The 20,504-nt window shown below is 36.4% G+C and overlaps 1 protein-coding gene and 1 long non-coding RNA gene across 7 annotated transcripts in view; one reads left to right on the forward strand and one right to left on the reverse strand.

The window, feature by feature from the left end:
- SYN2 (synapsin II) overlaps positions 1-7,364 on the forward strand; it is a 145,030-nt gene extending 137,666 nt beyond the window's left edge. For both annotated transcript variants that reach the window (XM_003641989.6, XM_040646674.2), the window contains 2 exons: positions 3,583-3,880; positions 6,271-7,364. In XM_003641989.6, the coding sequence (XP_003642037.4) occupies positions 3,583-3,880; positions 6,271-6,406 (434 nt within the window). In that variant the 3' untranslated portion in view covers positions 6,407-7,364. The remainder of the gene's footprint in view (positions 1-3,582; positions 3,881-6,270) is intronic.
- The window catches only part of LOC124417163, a 57,776-nt gene that overhangs the window by 21,734 nt on the left and 15,538 nt on the right, over positions 1-20,504 (reverse strand). For 3 of the 5 annotated variants that reach the window (XR_006931340.1, XR_006931339.1, XR_006931337.1), the window contains exon 3: positions 6,244-6,329. This is a non-coding gene — a long non-coding RNA (uncharacterized LOC124417163). Of the gene's footprint in view, positions 1-6,243; positions 6,330-8,575; positions 8,623-20,504 lie in introns of all 5 variants that reach the window. The other 2 variants (XR_006931341.1, XR_006931338.1) reach the window with 1 other exon arrangement.

Here is a 20,504-nt window from a genome sequence, read left to right on the forward strand (position 1 = left end):
TGAGACTAAAAGCAAGAGTTAAAACAAAAATGAAAAGTAAAAAAAAAAAATAAAGAAACAAAAACACAATCTTTAAAGCAAACATACCAGTTTTGTTCAATTTTGCATTGTTCAGTGCTGACCTGGACTGTGTTTTTTCTATGCAGTGTCAACTATACCGTCTGGTTGTTTACTTGTTCATGTCTGTGCGTGTAACGCTTACCTACCTTTCTCTGTAAAACTTGTGATTTCAGGGCTGTTGTCAACAGTGTACAAAGAATGTGCCTCTTTAGAGCCCAGTGCAACTGTATGGATGGTTAGACAGTATTTCTTAAGTATTATATATCTGTCAGTGAAATACCACCAAGGTTCAAATCTAAATACTTGGCTTACTCTGTGAGTGTGTGCACACTATGCTCATCGCCTTTGTGTGTGCGTGTGCGTGCGTGTGGGCATGACTAATAGGTAGGTGATCCAGAAATATTTTTTACAGCCTAGGTTAGAATTTGCTAGTGAGGCTTTTTATTTATGATTTTATAAAGTTTGTTAACATTTGAGTTTTACTTATATGCAAGTGGAAGTCTAATATTTCAGAGACTCGATAAGTGCGATACGGTTCTTCCCAAGGAATATTTAAAGTATCTTCTATTTTACATACTGGTATTCATATTTTTAGTAATTCTGCATTAAATTATTAGCTACAAAGCTATGTAAATGGGCCACCTATGTGCAATATCTCAGTGAAAGTGTGAGTACTTAATGTATCTTAGTTAAGTAGTACCTTTTGTTGTAATTCTAAATTAGTAATATCTATGGAGATTTTTAAGTAAAAAATTAATGCAAATATTTTAAAAATCTTATGCTCACCTAAGAGTTAAATCCCAGGTATTTGGTGAGAAGTACCTCAAGGACTGTTAAACTTCCTGTAAGAGCTCATTTTTTTTCCTAAAACTGAGATGTATGGATATGGTAGACCAAAGTAACTTTAACCAGCTAGAGATCTTGCAAGGCAAAAATATTGGTGGTTTTCTTCACCAGCTCAGGTCTATGATTTTAAGCCTAGAAATCTCAAGATAGTTATAAAGAAAATTTAGTGCCAGTGTTATCCACGTCAACAGGGTTTAAAACAATTGCTTAAAATCAAATGTGCAACAAGACTTGAGATGCCTAACAACTGTTAGATTTTCTGTAGGTAAATTATTTATGATTTTTTCAAATCAGTTTATAATGTAGCATTACAAGAAATATACAAATGGGCAGTTAATCTGCTGTGAGAACTCTGGCCAAGAGTCACAAGCTGCACAATGCTAGCATACCATAAAACTTTGCTCTGAGTGAGCCGTGGAGCTCTGATTTGAATTTAGAATATGTACAAAGATGAGCAGCCATTAGTTTAGTGTGAACAATTCTGTTTAAAGGGAAAACAGCTTTGTGTTCTACTTCTGTTTTTCCTGTAAACACTGAGAAAAAGAGAATCAGTGAAAATCATCATTCTTAGCATTTCTTTTCTTTGTACAATCTGTCTGGTAAGATGAGAATTAAGGTATGCATTATTAGCTATTTCAGTGTGTGTAGTAAGTGCTCCTGTTTACTACCTATCAGTAATTTACATGAATATTTTGCTTTAGTGATTGGCATTTGTCTGGGTCAGTGATCATTCCCATGATGGCATTGACTATTTTGTTCTATATTAAGAAAATTCCACATAGAGTCAGGTTCACAAATCCTTACCTCCAGACACCATAAAAGTGAATAAACAATACTGCCCTGGGGTGAAGAAATGAATCTGATGACTGATTTTATTTAAAGCAGCTGGTATTTTTTTTTTTTTTGCATGTAGTAGTACAAGTATTCACAAGTGCTTTTCACATGACATTTGTGAGCTGTGTGTGCAAAGAAGAGATGAGTGTTTCAGAGAGGATTTCAGCTTATTGACTGTAAAGGATTTACAAGGGCACACACTACTGCTACATACTACAGACAAGAAGCAAGCCAAAATGTCTCTGCATGTAAGCATGCTTAGGTGCAATATTGTGGTAACAGGGAACAGATGTTTTACAGTGTAGGCTTAATGTTCAGTTTTGTTATTTTTGGTAAAAATTTCTTTCATGATTGTTGCCTTTTGTACAACCCAGCTGCAAGAAAGTGAGCAAATGCTGGAAGTGTGACAGCAGTATATCTTTTATGTGAAATATCTTGTACAGCTTAATGTGCAATAAAAGAAAGTTATATCTGTCTTCAGTGTAAAGTTTCTGGCATTCAAGCCTGTATATACAAGTGGGGGAAAGAAACCTTTCTGTTTTTCAATATTGAGTGAAAGGAGACTAATAAGAAAATGATCTTTATTAAGATGTTGCAAGACCGTGTTATCACCTTCAAATATTTCCTACAAAAGTGGTTAAAATTAATAAACGATGAAGGCACATTCCTTAACATACAGTACGTGCTATTTATCTTTCTACACCACAAAACACTGCTATAACTGTACTAAGACTTCTTGAAGCCTTAGTACGTGCTGTTCTCAGACACATACACTGGAATCTCATATAGTAAGTGGAAAACTATCTATTATAGCAATTTCTTTTTTTTAATCTCGAATCGCAACATTATTTCCAGATATGAAGATTTTCTCCATAGAGACTCAAGTAGGTGAAGCCTTCTACTTGCACTGAATATAAGTGTAAGAGTAAAAATTCCCAAATATTGAGAACACTGTATAATATTTACTGTTCAGCAAAGCTTTTCCCCTGACTGAAGCATTATACAAACCAGTCTCTCAGAATTTCATCCTGTCCCTTCCTCCCCTTAACTCTTATGTCCCACGTGCTTAGTCATGTGCAAGAATAAAGTTTTTTCTGACAACTGTCAGCCAAGAAAACCACATTCAGACATCTCATATGAGATAAAAGCAGCACAACCACTGATATCTGACACAGCACTATTTCAGTCAGAAAGCAGTAAAAAGAAAAGCCCTCACTGATGATGTAGCATCTTTCAGCCACAGATTTCACAACTTAACTCTCTACCACAAGTGGTAATTTCACACTTGCTACAGTATTTTTTCAGCATAATTCCTTCTCAGTGGGAAGATCTCCTTTTGTTTCTTGTAATGTTCTTCATGTATCTCACTAAGGAGTTAAGTTATCGAACGATTTTAAATTAGTTTTGTTGCCATAAGAATGAATTTAAGAGGAATATTACAAAAATAACATCTGTACTTTGGAGGAATAAAATTGTAATAACTACACAGAGAATAGGAGCTGTATTGCTGAACTAGATTCTGTTGGTATATGCAATTCTCTCACAGCCTCTTCTTTAGCTGGGCCAAAATTATACTGGCTGTAACTCCACTGACTAATTTGAAGGCAGTAGGGTTACCGCTGGGATAATAGCAGTTTTATGGATGCTCCAAGCAAGCTTCTAATGTACCAACTGTAAACTGTAGAATTGACTACGTTAAGCTGCAGTGCATAGAATTCCATAGAATTTTGCCTCAGAAGTGTAACTATCACATTCGAGGATTATTTTAAAGTGTTGGATATGAATCTAATAAGAGCTCTTTGATACTATAACATTATGAAGTTTTTCTTGTGCTGAACCTAGGGGGCCCAGTGCAACCCCAAGGAATGCAATCACAAAGCCAGGAGCCATTGCAGCCACAGCGCATGTACCCCCCTGGGCAGTCAGCAAAGCCCTCCACTTCCCAGCCACAGCGTCCACCCGGACCTACGACCCAGCAGCCACGTGCCCAGGCTCAAGGTCCTTCCAGCACCCGAATACAAAAGGAGGCAGAGGCACAGCCTGCACCACAACCACAGCCTGCTCCACAGCCACAGCCTGCGCCTCAGCCCGCCCCGCAGCCCGCGTCGCAGCAGAAGCCTCAGTCTCACCCACAGCTTAAGTAAGATTTGTTTTATCAGTTTTCTAGTCTCCTCATAATAGTTACATTTTGTTGTTGAAACTGTAATTTGAGAGCTTGTCTGATATTCACATAAAGATGAACATACGTTCCCCAGTCTAAAATGAGATTTCAAAAAGCTTATTATCGGTTTATCATTAGAGTAGCATTAGTTACATCCTGTGCTATACAAGATTTCATTAGTTGTGCAACTTATGCCCCAACTAGACCTGATGTGAAAACTCTTGATCGTTCTCTTTTATTTCCCCTCCTTTTTATGTCACTGACTCATGATCTGGGTGTGCTATTCGCCTGCACAGAGAAGAGGAAGTCTTATCTGTTTCAACTTTTAACCTTGCAGTCACTCAAAAGAACAGATTCCAGTTTCAAAAGGCCTATCTCAGAAACAACCCAAATGAGCAAGCTGTCAAACTGTGTTTACAGTAACGTTCTGGTCATGGTGCACATTGCTACTGTCTGTACAGCACAAGTAACTCAGACCCTTTCTAGAGATGTCAGCAGGACTCGCACAAACACCTCCCTGTAGCTACCTCACTCCTTCATGCACAGCATGAGGCTGTTGCTCTATATAGCCAGCCACACGCTGCAGTAAAGAGTGTGAACAGGATCTGTAGCCACATATCCTCACAGAGCTTTAAATTAGTGAATGGAAAACATAGAGAGGGTATTAGCAGTGATTTGCTGTTTTTCAACATATTGATCCTAACGCACACTACTGCCAGTAGAGTCACAGATACATTGCACTTAGTTTGGTAAGTAAAAAGCCATCATTTTTTTCAGTAGTGCAAATTCCCCCTTTCCACCAACTCTCATGTTTGTACTGGTGTGAAGCAATTCTGAGTCCTCACCTGAACACAATTCAGCCAAACAGCCTTGTTAGGTGTGAAGATGCACAGATTAAAACAATGGTCAAAAAAGCTTAAGCATATTTGCTTCTGAAGAACGTGTTTTCTTGCATTCCTGGGACAGTATATTTCTATATTTTGTTTTATAAACATAAAACTCCAATTGATTCATCTATTATTTATCTAGAGAATAGACAGCTCCATTTTCTTAAGCAAGATGAAAGACCCTAAATTAGTTTGAAACTTAATTTGTTCATTTCTGATATGAAAAACACTGTACCACATACATATTCCCAGCTTTCTCCTTTTCCTCAAATGGAAAAGTAGTCTCTATATAGAATAAAATAGAATGAATTCAATTTTTAAGATGGAAACTATGTAAGTGTAGTTTTTCTAACTTTCAAGAAGTTTTCGGTCTGCACCAACACTCAGATCTCCTGCCTGTAGGATTAACTCTATTTGCATGTGCATACTTTGTATTCACCCACATGCTGTTGCCTAACCTGTATGTACATGTTATTAATCTGTGAATAAATATTTAATTAGGCTACTTATTGTGTTACTAATCAAGTCAAGTGCTGCTTCCCACCCTCCCTCTTTCAGTGAGTACAAACAAACATTTATCAGTCTATTCTCATTAACACAACTATAATTTACAAAAAACCTAAAACGCCTGTAGCACTGTTTGCTGTACAGACCTAGAGAAGATGCAAACCATGGGGAGTATAAAACAACCTGAATAAGGAGAGTGTTTAACTCTAGCCAAAACTGAAATCCTACTATTGTACTGCGAGAAAAATGAAATCAATTAATATATTAGGGCATGGACATTTTCATAAAAAGATTATAACTCGTTATTGTTTTATGTTTAAATTCAAACCTACCTTTTAAATGTTATTTCACCTGAGTTCGTTTTAAACTTCAGACATTTCTTGTATGTTATTTTATTCATGCTTGCAGAAACTTAAACCGCATGCACATGATAGCACTAAAAACAGAATAGGATTACTAGACTAACTGCTAAAAGAGAAGCAAAGTGATACCTGATCTGGGGAGTTTGTTCAAAGATACAAATTGTCACTAAACCACCATTAAGTTTGAACATTATCTGACACACAGCAGTGGACCCCATTACAACTTTAGGTCTTGTTCTTCAAGCTCTCGTCATGCTGTGTTGGGTAGTGATTTGGATTTAGTAGGCAGGCTCAGTTTTGTCTTAAGTTCTAATGTACGTCATCCAGTTTACTGAGATATAATGTTTCAGATATGTAAAAAAGCAGTATGTTCTCTAAATAAAAGATTGTCCTACTTCACAAGTCAAAGTGCAGAAGGAATGTGATTTATTGCACCAGCTTTGTATCCTATATCTAACCATATTACTTGTGTTGAATATTCATTTTGCTCAAATGGAAATTGTCTGTATCTCACAGCCATTTTTCCTTTCCTTCTAATTTATACAAGTTATATGTGAATGGAAGTTGGTAGACAATATGACCATACCAAACATGTTGCATTTTTGTCTTGCAGCAAGTCGCAGTCCTTGACAAATGCCTTCAGTTTCACAGAATCCTCCTTCTTCCGATCATCTGTGAATGAAGATGAAGCAAAAGCTGAAACTATTCGAAACTTGAGGAAATCCTTTGCTAGTCTTTTTTCTGATTAGCTGGCTTCATCTAAATGCACATAGCATATAGTCTAAAAACTACGTGAATGTTACATAGGTTTTGTTTTCCCTGTGACAGTACCTTTCTCTCCTGTGCTAACTGTTGTATTAAGCAATATGTTAAACTTACAAAAAGAAAAAGAAAAAAAAAAACCCAAACAAAAAAACCCACAGAAGAAGGACTTTGATGAAATACCATTTGGGAACATGTATAGTGATAAACAAGGTAGAGCTCTATTATGAAAACAGAATGCCAAATTCTGAAGTCCTTATCTATTGTAATATTGTGGCCTTACTGTGACTGACTATATTATCCTAATTGAGACTTCTCTGTAGATCTGTGTTAATAAAGCATTGAGTTATGGGTTTCTTCTTGCTTTACCCATTTCCAATGCATTGCAATGCATGTGTATTTTGTGTGTAAATGTTTTGTACTGCAAGAGTAGTCTTGATTTGTTCTTGCCTCCCAAGTTTAGGAGGCAGTTCACGCTGACGTTCTTGTCAAGCTGCATAAATAGCGTGAGAAACTGAAGCACTTTCTTCCTCCTTATACAATCTTTCCATCAGCTGACTGTAGATTTCTGATGTATTGCTGAGTTATCATTACACTAAATTAATGTCATAAATAGAGTGTATATGTACTACTGTACTCCATATGTCTATTTGAATTTATTTCCAAATTGTAACCATAACTGAGTTTAGTTGCAAAGAGTATGCATGATGTTACCCTTATTTTTGTGAGCACCTTCTAATAAATGTAAAGTCCCATGCCTGTTTAAAAGATGTCTTTGACAAAGATTGTTTCAACATCAGTATATATTGTCTGTATTAACTGATATCAAAAGGGTACTTTTGTGACGATTAAATATTTGGACACAAACTACTACTCTAGGAAAACAGACTGTCAGAAATAATTCCCTTTAGACTGGCATCATTAAAAAATATAACTTTTAGGAAACACGTTTGCATTTTCTAATAAGGAATATATTTGTTAAATATTTCTCTACCTTGCAAAAACAGAATTGATCCCAGGCTTTGAGATACCAGCAGTATTTTTTTTTAGTTCTCAAAAGGAAACTGAAATTGATCAGTAATCTCTTGACCATCCCTTTCCAATGACCATGATGTCATTCTGCTTATCCTGAATTGCGTGCAGCAGTATTCCGTGCTAGGAAACAGTGCTAGCAGTGGAAACATGAGAAAATAATATATATATTTACTTATATTAGCATATCTGAGGTAGAAACAAGTAACACGAGGTTAACTTCTATGGACTTTATAATGCGTTTGTAGAAGTACATCTATTTACCTCTGAAATTTTACTCTCTGTACTAGCTCACAGACACGTATTAGTTTATGAAGCATAGAGAAATCAGAATAACTTTGTCTACATAGCTTCTCTCAGCAGTTTTGGATCTTTTGGACAAGGAGTCTGTGTTGGGCCAAGAGTCTGGCAACAAAGCATGGAAACTTTCACCTCAAGTGATGTAAAAATTAAGTTCATACATTAGCATCTGATAGTTGCCTTAGAACAATGCTGTCCTCCAGATTAAGACTGAAATCTAGGGGCAGGTTTGCACTGCAACATTACAAACTATAAATACATGGTACTGCCCTCGGAAGGATGGAATCTCAGTCTCTGCCATGGGCACATCATCTTTGTGAAAAAGCCCTCAAAGAAGCTCTCTTACTAAATTAAAGATGATTCTCTCTGTATTATTTTTTCACTCCCTAGGAAGAATGCACTGAAGACAGAAACCTACAGTTTAGACTCCGAATTCTGTGGCAAAACAGCACTCCTTAAATATCGATGTTCCTATTAATTCATAAACACCATCAAAACCGATTTTAGTTTTGTCCCCTTCCTGCTCCCCCCTGGGTTGAAACACCCTTCACTAGCAGCAATAACAACCCTGAGCAGTTCTATAGCCTTTTATGTCTGAGAAGCACTTTACTTTTAGATTAGAAAGATTAATCAAAGTTGCTAACGCAAATTAATTACTGCTACAGAGAAAGCATGGTAATTATGCATAGTTTGGCATGGTTCATGATTAGTACATGCCTAGTTTCAGCAATATAGTACAATATGAACTACAGGTAGTTCATTAGTCCAGACCCCAGATTTTGACTTGAGGCGAAGTTTCTTGCTCATATAAAATTCCCTCCCACCTTTTCCTGGGAGAAAACGGGTTTCACTGCAGTCTTTGTTTTACCATCTGGAACAAAAAAAAAAAAAAAAAAAGAGAGAGAGAAAAAGAAAAGAAAAAAGAAAAGAAAATCAAAAAGAGAGCAAGATGATGCAATCAAATCTGCATGGTGTATCCTCCCACACAATGTACATAACACACTGCCTCCCCGCAATGCCAAAAGTTCTTTATATCTCCAAGCGTGCTAAAGCGTGTCACATGCAAGCTCATGCATGCTTATGTTCCTTATGTACTTTTTCATAGTTAAAAAAATTTTTAAGCAATCTAAGATGTGCTGTTTTTAAGCACATCTTCAGAATACCTATCAGAAAAAAAGTAGTGAAAAATCTATTCAAACATTTATTCTCTGGTTTGTATTTTTTCATTAAATAAATTGTGTTTTGAATACATGTGCAAGCTCTAAGTACCCAGTTATCCAATACAGTGCTATCTAGGTTTGCATAAATGGTAACACGGAAATAACGTGAGTGTCTGAAGTTCAGCTTTGGGAACGCTTGCCTAGACACATGAGATGTGTACTTCATATGTACCTTTTCCATGGAGATGCAGATTACGATGCCACAGGTTACTATGCACAGTACTCCATCCTTTTTGTCATCTTCCACTTAAAGATCAACGTAATATGAAATCTATAGAGCTACTTCATCAAGTTCAGTTTTAAGACTGAGATGGAGTCATTTTCTGACCAGTAGGCCTGCAGCCATTCAAAACACAAGCAAATTTCAAAAGATTGTAATTATGGATGAATATGGATGTTAAACTGGCTTTGAAACCACCACAAACTCTTCAATAAAAATTAGACAAATAGTACTAAGGTACTTTGTAAATACTGCGTGTAATTTGTATACTTCCTCCTCCAAAAGAACAAAGTTGTTTATCTCAGCCAATGTTGTCTCAATGAATACATCACATACAATGAAACTTATTTACAAAATTGAAAAAGTCATTGTACAATATCTGCGTTGACGTGGTTGTTGCCAGTATTTGGATGAATACTACAAATAAATTTCCAAGCAAGTTGTTCATTAACAACAGTTTCCAGTGATGTTGGGTAGGATGCAAGTGGCTGAATATACCAAACAAATCTACCTAATGCCTTTTCAGACATCCGTCTTAGTAAACAGGATCACCACAGTGCTGGCAGTGGAGGGGGGGGACAGCAACAATACAGGGCTATTCTCAATTGTCAGTCCAAGGCCAAGCAACACATATAAATCGACCTAAAGTGGCAGCAGGCACTACTGAGCTTCCTCTCAGATAAGGTTTTTCAGTTACCTTTTTTTTTCAATCATTCAGGCATGGAGTAAGAACCAACTTAACTGAGCTCTGCATTTCTTCTTCTCTGACTAACAAAGCTATCTAGTAAGCCAGTGCTGCAAATAATGATTTGCAAATTTTTATCACTAGTAGAGTTTATTTTTCATACCAAAAATAACTAGAAGTGATTACTGACTCAGAGGAGATTAAGAAAGATTATCTAAAGTGTCACCACAAATGAAATTAAGTCCTGATGAGAATACGTCTCCAATATGGAAATGTTTTTATTAGACATACGTAAAACTGTTAAGATGGTTTTAAAATCTTGTGTGATAAGTTTCAAAATAGGTAGCTAAAATTAGTTCACCAAATCCATATTCTATTACACAAATAAGCAGCAAAATTTGCAAAATGATGTTTTCCTTACGTCCTTTAATTCCTCCTCCTCTTCTAAGGAAGAATGTTACACCTCAAGATAATAATTTATATCAAGTTTCATGAAGCACTGATTTGGCTGCGTGCAGTTAGATTCTTGCACCTCAAAAAATGTTTTAAGAAAGAATGCAAATAAAATTAGCCTTAAGAAAAAGAGAAAGAATTAAAATAACATCTAGATTGTCAGGTATTCTCAAGTATCCTTGCACTTAAAAGGAAGGAACAGAAAAGCTATTTCCCTGCTTCGTTTTCAGATAGCTCAGAAGTAAAGAAGATGTTTTTTGCTTTTTGTGGAGTTAACATTTTCTTCCCACAGGTCATGTCTCATAGAATTAGAAAGAAAACCAATTTAAACAAAAACGAGACTGGGCTTTTTCCTTTTCTTAAACAGGATTGAGGTTTTAACTTCTGTTGTGACATTGCTCAGAACTTCTAAGGGTGGATGCAGTATTTAAAAACTGATCCACTTCACAGTAGAAAGTACATATTACAGAGAAGGCAACTGTCTTCCATTGCTAAACCTTTGCTCCGTATAAGCAACAGTAACTAAGTGAAAAGTATAATAATCTGACAAGACTGAGAATGGATTGAGAGCTTCACTCTTTACACGTGAACTTCATTAACATCTTTCTCCTAATTATTCTTATTTTACTCACATGTGCCTGTTCTTCTCACCAATCCCCATCAGCCACATTCCTCTTTAAGGATTTAAAAGCACTGAGGAGTACCCAAATTTTTGTTTGAGGGCAAACCTTTGAATTGTTCTCATCTCATGCTATTGCTCTACACTTCCTTATGCTATGAAGATAGCTGGAGTAAGTAAGAACAGATTGTTGATTGTTCATGTTCTCTTCTTGCTTCCTTCACTAAAAGAGAAATTTTGGTAAAGATCGTGTAGATTTTTAAAGAATATGGATAGGCTATGCAAAATAACTTCTTTCTGTCTGAATGAGAGACAAAAAGGAGAGCAAACAAAACCAGTAGTGAAAGTGGGTCACCATTTTTTAGTTTAGGAGCTACTTATCAAATGTCTGTTACAAAAGTTACCAGAGCAAGTCTCTTTTTCTTTCTTTTTTTTTTTTTTTTTTCCCCAGAGATAATCTAGTATAGGGACTTAAAATTATAATGTTAAGTCCCTCCCGTTAACTACAGGACAACTGAAGTAATGAAGAAGCTTTAGACACACTAAAATTAACAAGGGTTATGCTTTATTAGTATGCTATGTCACATTTTGAGGCTGTAATGAAATCTAAAGTACGTTTTCTGTTTTACTGTAGTTCAGAACAAAAGAATTAGCATGGTTCGTGGAAATCAGATTTCTGCCTCTAAAATAAACTAGGAAGAGTGAATGCTTTACCCTCAGATACTTCACATAAAATTCTCCCACTTAAGTCTTCTTTGCTTTGGAGAAAAGGATCTATTGGGCAAATGTTTCCCAGTTAATTAGAAGGGGATGTCAGTGCAGCAGAAGAATATTTCTCTCATTCCCAGTCATTGTAATAAACTATGAGCATGTTGCTGCTTCATTCATAATGTGACTCTTCCTTCAAGGTCATGAGAAGATTTAATGTGGAAAGAGGGTGAATGCATCCTTTCATTAGATATCTGCAGAATGCCATAAGCTAACGCCTGAGTTGTCAAGTGTTCCCTAACTGGGGATAGAGTATACAGATCTCAGGCTGATGATTATGTAAGTTTTAAGCCCTTTAAACAGTAGATTGCTCTCCTGACAGCATCCATCTTTGCTGAGTACTTTGTAGTTCTAGCTAGTTCAAACCAAACTCCTATAGCCTGGGTATTTTTTGCATATTTTTCTTTCTTTGTAATCTGTATTAATAATAGTGTCATAAACACGAATAGATCTTTAGGTATGTTTTTCTCTGTACATTTCTTTCAGTCACGTAGAGTTTGAGACTACATGTTCCACTGGCCTTGTGTATTAAGAAATGTGGCGTGCTGCTGGGGAGTCTGCTGCTAGAATTAGTCTGTGAACAATCCCTACTGCCAAGATGCAATGTCAGATGCAGTCTTTGTAAGATTTGCCTCACATTTTAGATCAACTAACAGCTCTGAGGGCCAGATATTACAGCTTAAGATATAGGGAATGCTCCTTTCCTCCCCACTTCTTATTGGGAAATGGAGATTAGTCACTCTTTGTCCACTAGCTGAGCCAGGCCTAATTACTACACAGAAATGACAGTAAATCAGAACTGTGATGAACTCCATTAGTTAACCACCTTGGTGACAATTTAAGTATATTAATTAGGAATAAGTGCTGCATGATTCATCTTAAGACTCCTAGGAAATTGGGTTATGTTTCCACATAGAACAGATTCTACCTCAAACACTGTTAATACACAATCCCAACCAAACATCTGTCCTTTAATGATCTTGAAAATGGGTGTTGCTAGCTACATCCACTGCTATTTACTGTAAAGACATCTTTGCTCGTTGCTTGATGGAACTGTAACAAATTTGGGTATATGGAGGAGACCTGCAATTTGAATGCCTCTGCCCCACCTGTTATGGGAATGTCTCTGAACTGGGATCAAGGAAGCATTCTTTTTCTTATTTAGATGTTTTCTGTCTGTTTGCAAGCCATGACTTAATCTATTAAAAAGTGAAATTATTTTTTTTTAAAGTACAATGTCCCAATCTCCTCTAACCTTAAACTCAAGTTCACTCGTGATCATCGTATTACAATATATATTCATTTACTCAGCTTTGTTTTACAGCAGGTTTCTGAAGATGCTAGGTTTTTTTTTTCCACACTTTTTTTTTTTTTTACTAGAAAGGGAAAGCATGTGCACTGACTCTGAGGCATACAGAGCTGATGTAATTTCATGGCAAGAAGACTCCTGCTGCCCTTAAGAATGTTAGTACAAGTTCTGAACTGACTTACCCTCCTCTGGAATAATTATGCATTCCACTCTGGCACATTTTATCATGCAATTCTCCTGCTTTGTAGATTACATGTCTTGAGGAGGTACAAAAGGGAAGAGCAAAGACTTTTATTTCTGTACATGCATCTAACAATTATATACACACACACCTCAAATAGTACTTTTAAATGTAAAATTATGTGAGAATTTACAGGCGTATTTAATATGTACATTAAATACAGGTATCCTTTCATGCATCAAGGAGATGCAAGCATCTCTTGGGAGCAACACAAGGTATGGAGAAAATATATTGTTAAATTATAATTGAACAAGCTAGAACTTGCTCAGGTTAAACAGCCCACCCTCAAACTGAAAAAGCCAAATTACGCCCTCAGCAACTTCTGAAAAGCAAACTGCCTTCAGTGGATTTCTGCAAATTTAACTGTCTAGAGCCTACAGCCACATCAGAATAAGTCTCAATGATCTCAGAGATTAAGCAGTCCCTGGCCGAGTAAGTATTTGGATGAGACCACTTGGCAAATCCACATAGTATTAGACATCAGCACAGGATGCATTTATAATTGAGTGCTTGAGTGTGAGGGAGTGTTCACAACATCAGACTTACAGATATCATGAATGTACCTTCCAAAAAGGTTTTAGGAGGGATTTATTAGGTTACCTCTCTCTGACTACAAAAGCCTAAAATAGGTTAAAATATATGAAAGCTTAAGTGGCCTGAGTTCTCTCTGCAAATAGCAGATAGTAAAATCTGAAAGAAGGTAAAGACTGAACACAATTATCTGTTCTGAAAATGGAGAATAAAATATGACTACCTTTAAAGGCAATAGTCAAAGTCATGTCTTATACTGAAAGGCATAAACACGTCTGTTACTAGAGTCAGCAGAAGCACACTGCGATATAACTCCTCAGAATAAAGCCCTGCAGAGATTTTACTGTCCTTACAGTATCTCCTTCAGATAAGTGTCAGTATATCTTCTTGAGGTTTAGGTATTTCAAATAATTATTTTTGACCTTCAAGAGGTTGTGGACAAAACTTGGAAGAGGAACAAGTGCTAGGAACTCGTCTTATGCAATGACACGAAATCTGGTGTTTCGTTTTGAGCACTCCTGAAAGTCTAATTCAGCTATGAAAACTCTCTCCCTTGTTCTACTAACCAGGTAATATTATATACTGGAAACTTCTGTGTACTGACTGGTCAGTATTACTGAGTTGCAAAGTCTCTGTGTTTCTATAGGATATGGAAAAAAAAGTCTTAACTAAAAAGGTTACAGAAAGACCGAAGAGTATCTTCAATTCTTATCAAACTCAGGACTTAAGGAAATCTAACAAGCCAAAAGAGTAGCAGAATGGTTAACTAGGACTTCTGGACCAATCTGTATCTGAAATGCTGTGTTTAAAGCTTACAGTCCTTGCTACTCTCTGCACGTATCTGGCTTCCCATTCCAACCAAAAGCTGCTTTTCTACAAATGGGTCAGGTTTATAATGGGGGAGAATACACAGAGCATCACACAGACCATCCTGGCAAAATGCAGTTATTCATTATTTTTATGCCTGTTCTCCCCACTAGCAAATTAAAATCTTTTTTTCCTCATTTATTTCAAAAGTCAAATTTTCCATCAAGTTCAAAAATAACATGTGAAGTTGCTAAATAGTACCGATGCTTTTTGTGCTCCCTCACACATATGGCTAGTTGAGAATACATAGCAAGTCCAAGCTTGAAATGAATCTTTTTTTTAAGCAACCAGTATATAACACTAAACATGATTTAATAATGGAAAGACTGGCACAGCCTTAAAGGAATATCATCAAGTAGGCAAGGTATGCTTGTGACTTATTATAAAACAGTTAAATCAGGTAGGAAGCATAATCCAGATTCTTTACATAATTATGGCAGAAGGGTGTGGAAAAAGGAGTATCAATTACTTTTTAAATTGGAGAACTTCTAACTGTAGAAAAAAAAGCAATACATCGATCTCCAATTTCTCTCATTTCCCTTGAAAATGTCTGTAATTTTTCATTTATTCTTAGTGTTATTGCCAAGTTAAATGCCAGCTTAATATTTTGCTGACACTGAGCTTATTCTTCTGACAAAGGAGTTAGTAAATTTTTTTTCAAGTTTTAACATGTAAATCTGAGCCTTCTCAGGACTGTGTCATCTCTACGTAATCAAACCGCTCACAGAAAGTAAATGAAACAATTTCTTGTCCTTGTTCCACAAGCAACAAAGCCTTATTAAATTCAAATTAGTCACAGAGAGAAATTGCTTGGTTATAATAATGAAACGGTGCGATGCGATATTAAGTAAGTCAGCAGAGAATTGATTTAATTTATTGATTAACTGATTGATTTAATAGACTAAAGACAACTGTATTTATGAAGAACTTGTTATTTTACGGGGCTGCATTTTAGTTAAAGCACAAATCATTTCTGCTGCAATTAAAAACAGATTGCTGTGTCAGATGGCACACAATGGAGACTTGCAGTTAATTTTAAGAATGAAATATACATCAAAACAGTATTTTTATGTTCTGTATTTTAAAGTACTTTTGTTCTGGATCTCTGTGTAAACCAAGCAGTAGTTCCCTGGTAAAGGACTGGAATTTCCGCAGAAGTCCTGTTCTTTGCAGCCTCTCATTTTTAATCTCTTTCTTCTTAAGAGACCGAGACCAGAAAACAGAAATGTGATTTGTACACACTGGGTAAGGTCTGAGGAATCAACAGTTCTTTACCAACGCTATTGAAATAAGAGGTGTGTCTGTGATTACCAGAGATCTTCCGGTGATAAAAGAAGGATTGCATCAGCTTTTGGCTCAGTGTGTCAGAATGACTCAGCAGAATGTGTTTCCATTCTCTTTCCGGTTGGAAGATGTTGAACCTTCCTTAGTACTTTCTCTTAAAACGCCATGGCAAAAGGGGGATGTTAGATTTCTCATCAGAATAGCCTGACTGTCTTTATTCATAGTAGCGTAAGAGCCATACAGAGTTCACTAATGCCATTCTACCACGTCCTTTTTTTTAGCAAAAAGAAAACAAAGAGGTTTGTTTCAGAAGCTCTGCAGCTGCTCCGTAGTTAAGTTATCACATCGTTTGGATAATGCATAACACTGGAAATTCTGATTTGGAATCAAAACTAAATTGTGAGGGGTAACACTTCAGGTAATTCTAGTGATTAATCAGTCCCTTCCTCAATGATTTTGACCCTCAAAGCACAATTTTCTCCTTTCTTTAGAAATTCAGAAAAAATAAATAAAACACCTAAGTCTACATTTTGGATCTGACATTAAATTACCATCATTATCAACATGCAACTATGCGAAATGTATTTTTAAATATTTTTCTTATACTTTCCTATTGCTAATAGTCAGAGATTGAATATTGAATTCTATAGAGCACTGGATTGACTCAGCAGGACATTTCTTGTGTTCTTACTTTTCTTCCCTGTAAGTAATGAGTTTGTACGAGTGGCATTAAGGTAACCCAAATTAAAACTGATCTGGCAACATTGCCGAGGTTTCTTCTGAAATAGAATTGTAACTGTGTACGTCAACAAAATCAAAACATGCCAGAGAGACATTTGAAAGCTGAGTAAAAATCTACCCGGGTGTCTGATTTTAGTCTGCACTGGATCAGTCAGTCTGGGTTAGAATCAGGACACTTTACCCGTTCCTGGAGAATTCTTCTGATTGTTTTATCTGCTGCTATTACTGAGAGTTAATGTCCAACTACAGGTAGTTTACATTTGCATGTGGCCTTTTATCTACACTTCTTCCTCTCCACTCAGCATAAGCTTAGGTCAGCATCATCTGATTTAAACTAAGACCACCACATCTTACTTTCTGTTCTGCCTTGCTCTCTGATATTTAGATCACTTCCTTGACCGCTGTCAGGAATCAATTTCAATCTGTACATACTTTAACAAGATGATTAAACAAGATATCATGAGACTATACTAAGTACATTTCATCATCGGTGACAGACCCAGTACTTCCTTTAGGCTATGCTGTGCTTAAAAAGTAATCTCCAACAACTGGGAAAATCTAAAAGCTACATTTCCAGTTAGCCGTGTTCTTAGAAAAGGAGCCTGAAAAGATCACAATTATAAACATATGGGAATAAAACTGACAGTCAAGAAAAAGAACAGCTATTTAAATCAATCAATCATTGTCAGATATCATACAGTGTTCCAGAAAGTCTGCCCATTCTGAAATAGGATTGTGTATATTCTAGTTAAAATCATCAAATTTGAAAGGAAGTTTAAAAACATTTTTTGAGGCCTGCCATTTCCTTTGCATCAAGTTCAATAAGTCTGAAATAGGTGATGAAATAATGATGAAGTCAAGACTAACTTTTGTGCACAATTTGCACAATACAGTTCTAAAGTACAATCCATCATCTAATCTGGAAAAGTACCTCAATGCCAACTGTGGTTTTCAGCAACAGGCCCTTCTGAATCAGCACTGAAAGTGATTTAACAGCACAACAGATCAAGCCCCCCAATTACTTAGGTTCTGACAAATGCAAAAAGGCTAAGAGATTTTCTGCTTATTTAGTTGATCTTGCTGCAACAGTGTTGAAAGTTGTTTTACAATAATTGAACCAATTTATGTGGTTTTTGCAGGAGTCGGTCACATTCCTGGAACAGACTGAACTTTGAGAGACTGGTTTTCTATGTGAAATAGTGGCACCCGATCTGCCGTTACGGTAAGCATCCTCTGTTCACAAAGCCTACACCAAGAAGAGCCCAATGTATTTACAAGCTAATTACACTTATCACTGAAGGCTAAAAATCAGGTGTGCACTATCAGGAGGACGTAAGCCAGAGAAGTCCTTAAAGTTGCAAAATTGATAGCTGCCAAACACAACAATCATTTTCATTTTAGAGAAATGGAAACATGGTTATTATGTGTATCAGAATTAACAGGGTATATTCTTAAGGGAGGAAATATTTTAGTGGTAAAGATACCAGTAAAACTTTTGTAACTCAGCAGGAGGACAAACACATTGCTTAAAAAATCAGAAGCCTCCTTTTTGTCCAAAGCTTCAGTAACCTTCTCAGAGTGTTATTTTACCAAAAAATCCTGAAAAGCAGGTAACTGCCAGCTAGGACCAATTATGCTGCCATACAAGAAAACTGGCAATGAAATGAGCAGCATACCAGAACACAAATACAATTGTTCCACAGTGAAAGATAAACCACAGGAACCAAACTTTAGTTGACAGAAATTGATAGTACAGGACCCTTCTGAGTGAAACACTGCAGAGCAGCAGTGCAGCTGTGCCATGATAGAGCCCACAGCACTGCAGGTTGTGCAGTGCCAACTGCAGCGACAAAGCCCAGATGGTTGTTCAGCTGTGCTTGCACTGGATCCCTGTGTGCTATTTTCCAGCTAGTGAGCAGAAAGAACTTAGCCCTAAGCCTCAGCAGGGCTCTCTTGCCTCTGAGGAGGAAGAGAATTTTTCCCAAAAGCAAAATTCAAAATAAATGAAGTCCACCCAAATCTGTAAGACTTACTGTCTAAACTTTAAAATGTTCTGCAGTCTTATCTATGTACATGTTTACTAGTTTACTCCAACTGAAATGCTTTTCAATTGCTAAGAGAAAAGATGGTTCACATCAGTCTCCTGCTTCACAATGTATGTAATTTGTGTGTGTCTTGGTGCCCTGTATTATTTCCTACTCTGAGGACATCAGCTTTTTAACAGTGTACTAAAAATGTATGCCAAAGACTCACTTCATTGCAAAAGGTCTACTTTCTTCCATTCAGCAGATTTAGTTAGAATTGATCTTCCAAGTCTACTGACTATCTTCTCACTAGAGATGCCAGGCAACTGTTCTTTGGTTGTTGGCTTCCTTAGACTAATATTAAAAATGATCTCATAGTGAACATTTCAGTATTAGAAATCTTCCATTAAGATATTGGATCACTTAAAATATTAGCAAAAACAAACAGAAGAAAACTTAGTAGGATGCTTTAATTCCATCTTATCCCTTCCGCAACGCGCAGAGATTCCGGGTAGTACTGAATTAATGATTTGTCATTCAATTACTATTGGCTTAACTGCTGTTAATACAATGTTCATGTGCTGTAAATTCTCTGCTTTTACATTAATCATTAGAAACTAAGGCATTACACCAGCTCAATAACTGCAACCACACCCAGTTCCCCCAGCATCAGATAAACACCTGGTCGAATTTGTCCAATGCAAGCATGTATGAGATCAATCTTATTGATTTTATGAGATGGCTACTAACCAATCTCAGTTTATTTTAACTGTTCACGGAAGAGTTTTACACCTTTATGCCTAGGTTTTGAATTTGAACTTATCTGAAAGAGAACATAATAGAATGAATGCTTATTATTACACTAAAATGTAAAGTTTTAAAGTATTAAAAACCGATCAAATAGATGCATTTTGGAAGAGCAACACTGGTTACAGCAAACAAATCTGGCTAAAGCAGCTTTCAGTTCTCCTTTAGTTCTGAAATAATGCTTCCACTGTCTTAATACCACAACAGCATTAGAGAAACTGTTATTCAATTAAGTTCAGTTTCAGTATTGAAAACTTTGCCCATCCATCAGTTTGGAAGGAAGAACATGCCTAGCATGACATAATTCCCGAGTAACTGAGAAAAAGAAGAGATTGCTCTGAAGTGCTCTACTTACGAAAAATAAATAGTATTCCACACGCTTTCCAGCAGGGGGCAATGCCATATATAACTGCTGAATCACATGCCCTGAACCCTCTGCCTCCCAGCGACCGGGGGAGTCACCCCTCATCGTGTAATGGAATTGGACACTTTTTGGTTAGACAAATTCTCCTGCCAAAAAGCAACCGGGAAATTTCAGGTTATTACTGAATGTGGTATAACAACCAACTTGTATTAGTTTTCCTTCCAAAATAGTTAAATGACACTTAGGAGACCCAGTGCTATTAAAGCTGAAAGCATGGTAAAATTCAAATATATTTAATCATTTCCTCGTTTTTAATTTTTTTTAAACTCAGCTTGGGCAGCATTAGCTTGGAAACTTCCGCCTCCAGACAATAAGAAAACTTATGAAGAGGGCCTGCAAAAAGAGGAAATAATACAACTTAACAGAGAGACAGCAGGCTACAAATAACTGAATGACCTACAGAAATATAGCCAATTATGTCCTATATTTTACCTACGATAACAAAATCCTTTTGAAAATGAATGCATGACTTTGAAAACCTGCTAGAAAAGAACTTCAGTGCTCTAGAAATAACACCAAACAAAACAAGCAAACAAAAATTCCACCCCTACAATTAAAAT

This window comes from Gallus gallus, chromosome 12, assembly GCF_016699485.2.
Source record: "Gallus gallus isolate bGalGal1 chromosome 12, bGalGal1.mat.broiler.GRCg7b, whole genome shotgun sequence".
NCBI lineage: Eukaryota > Metazoa > Chordata > Aves > Galliformes > Phasianidae > Gallus > Gallus gallus.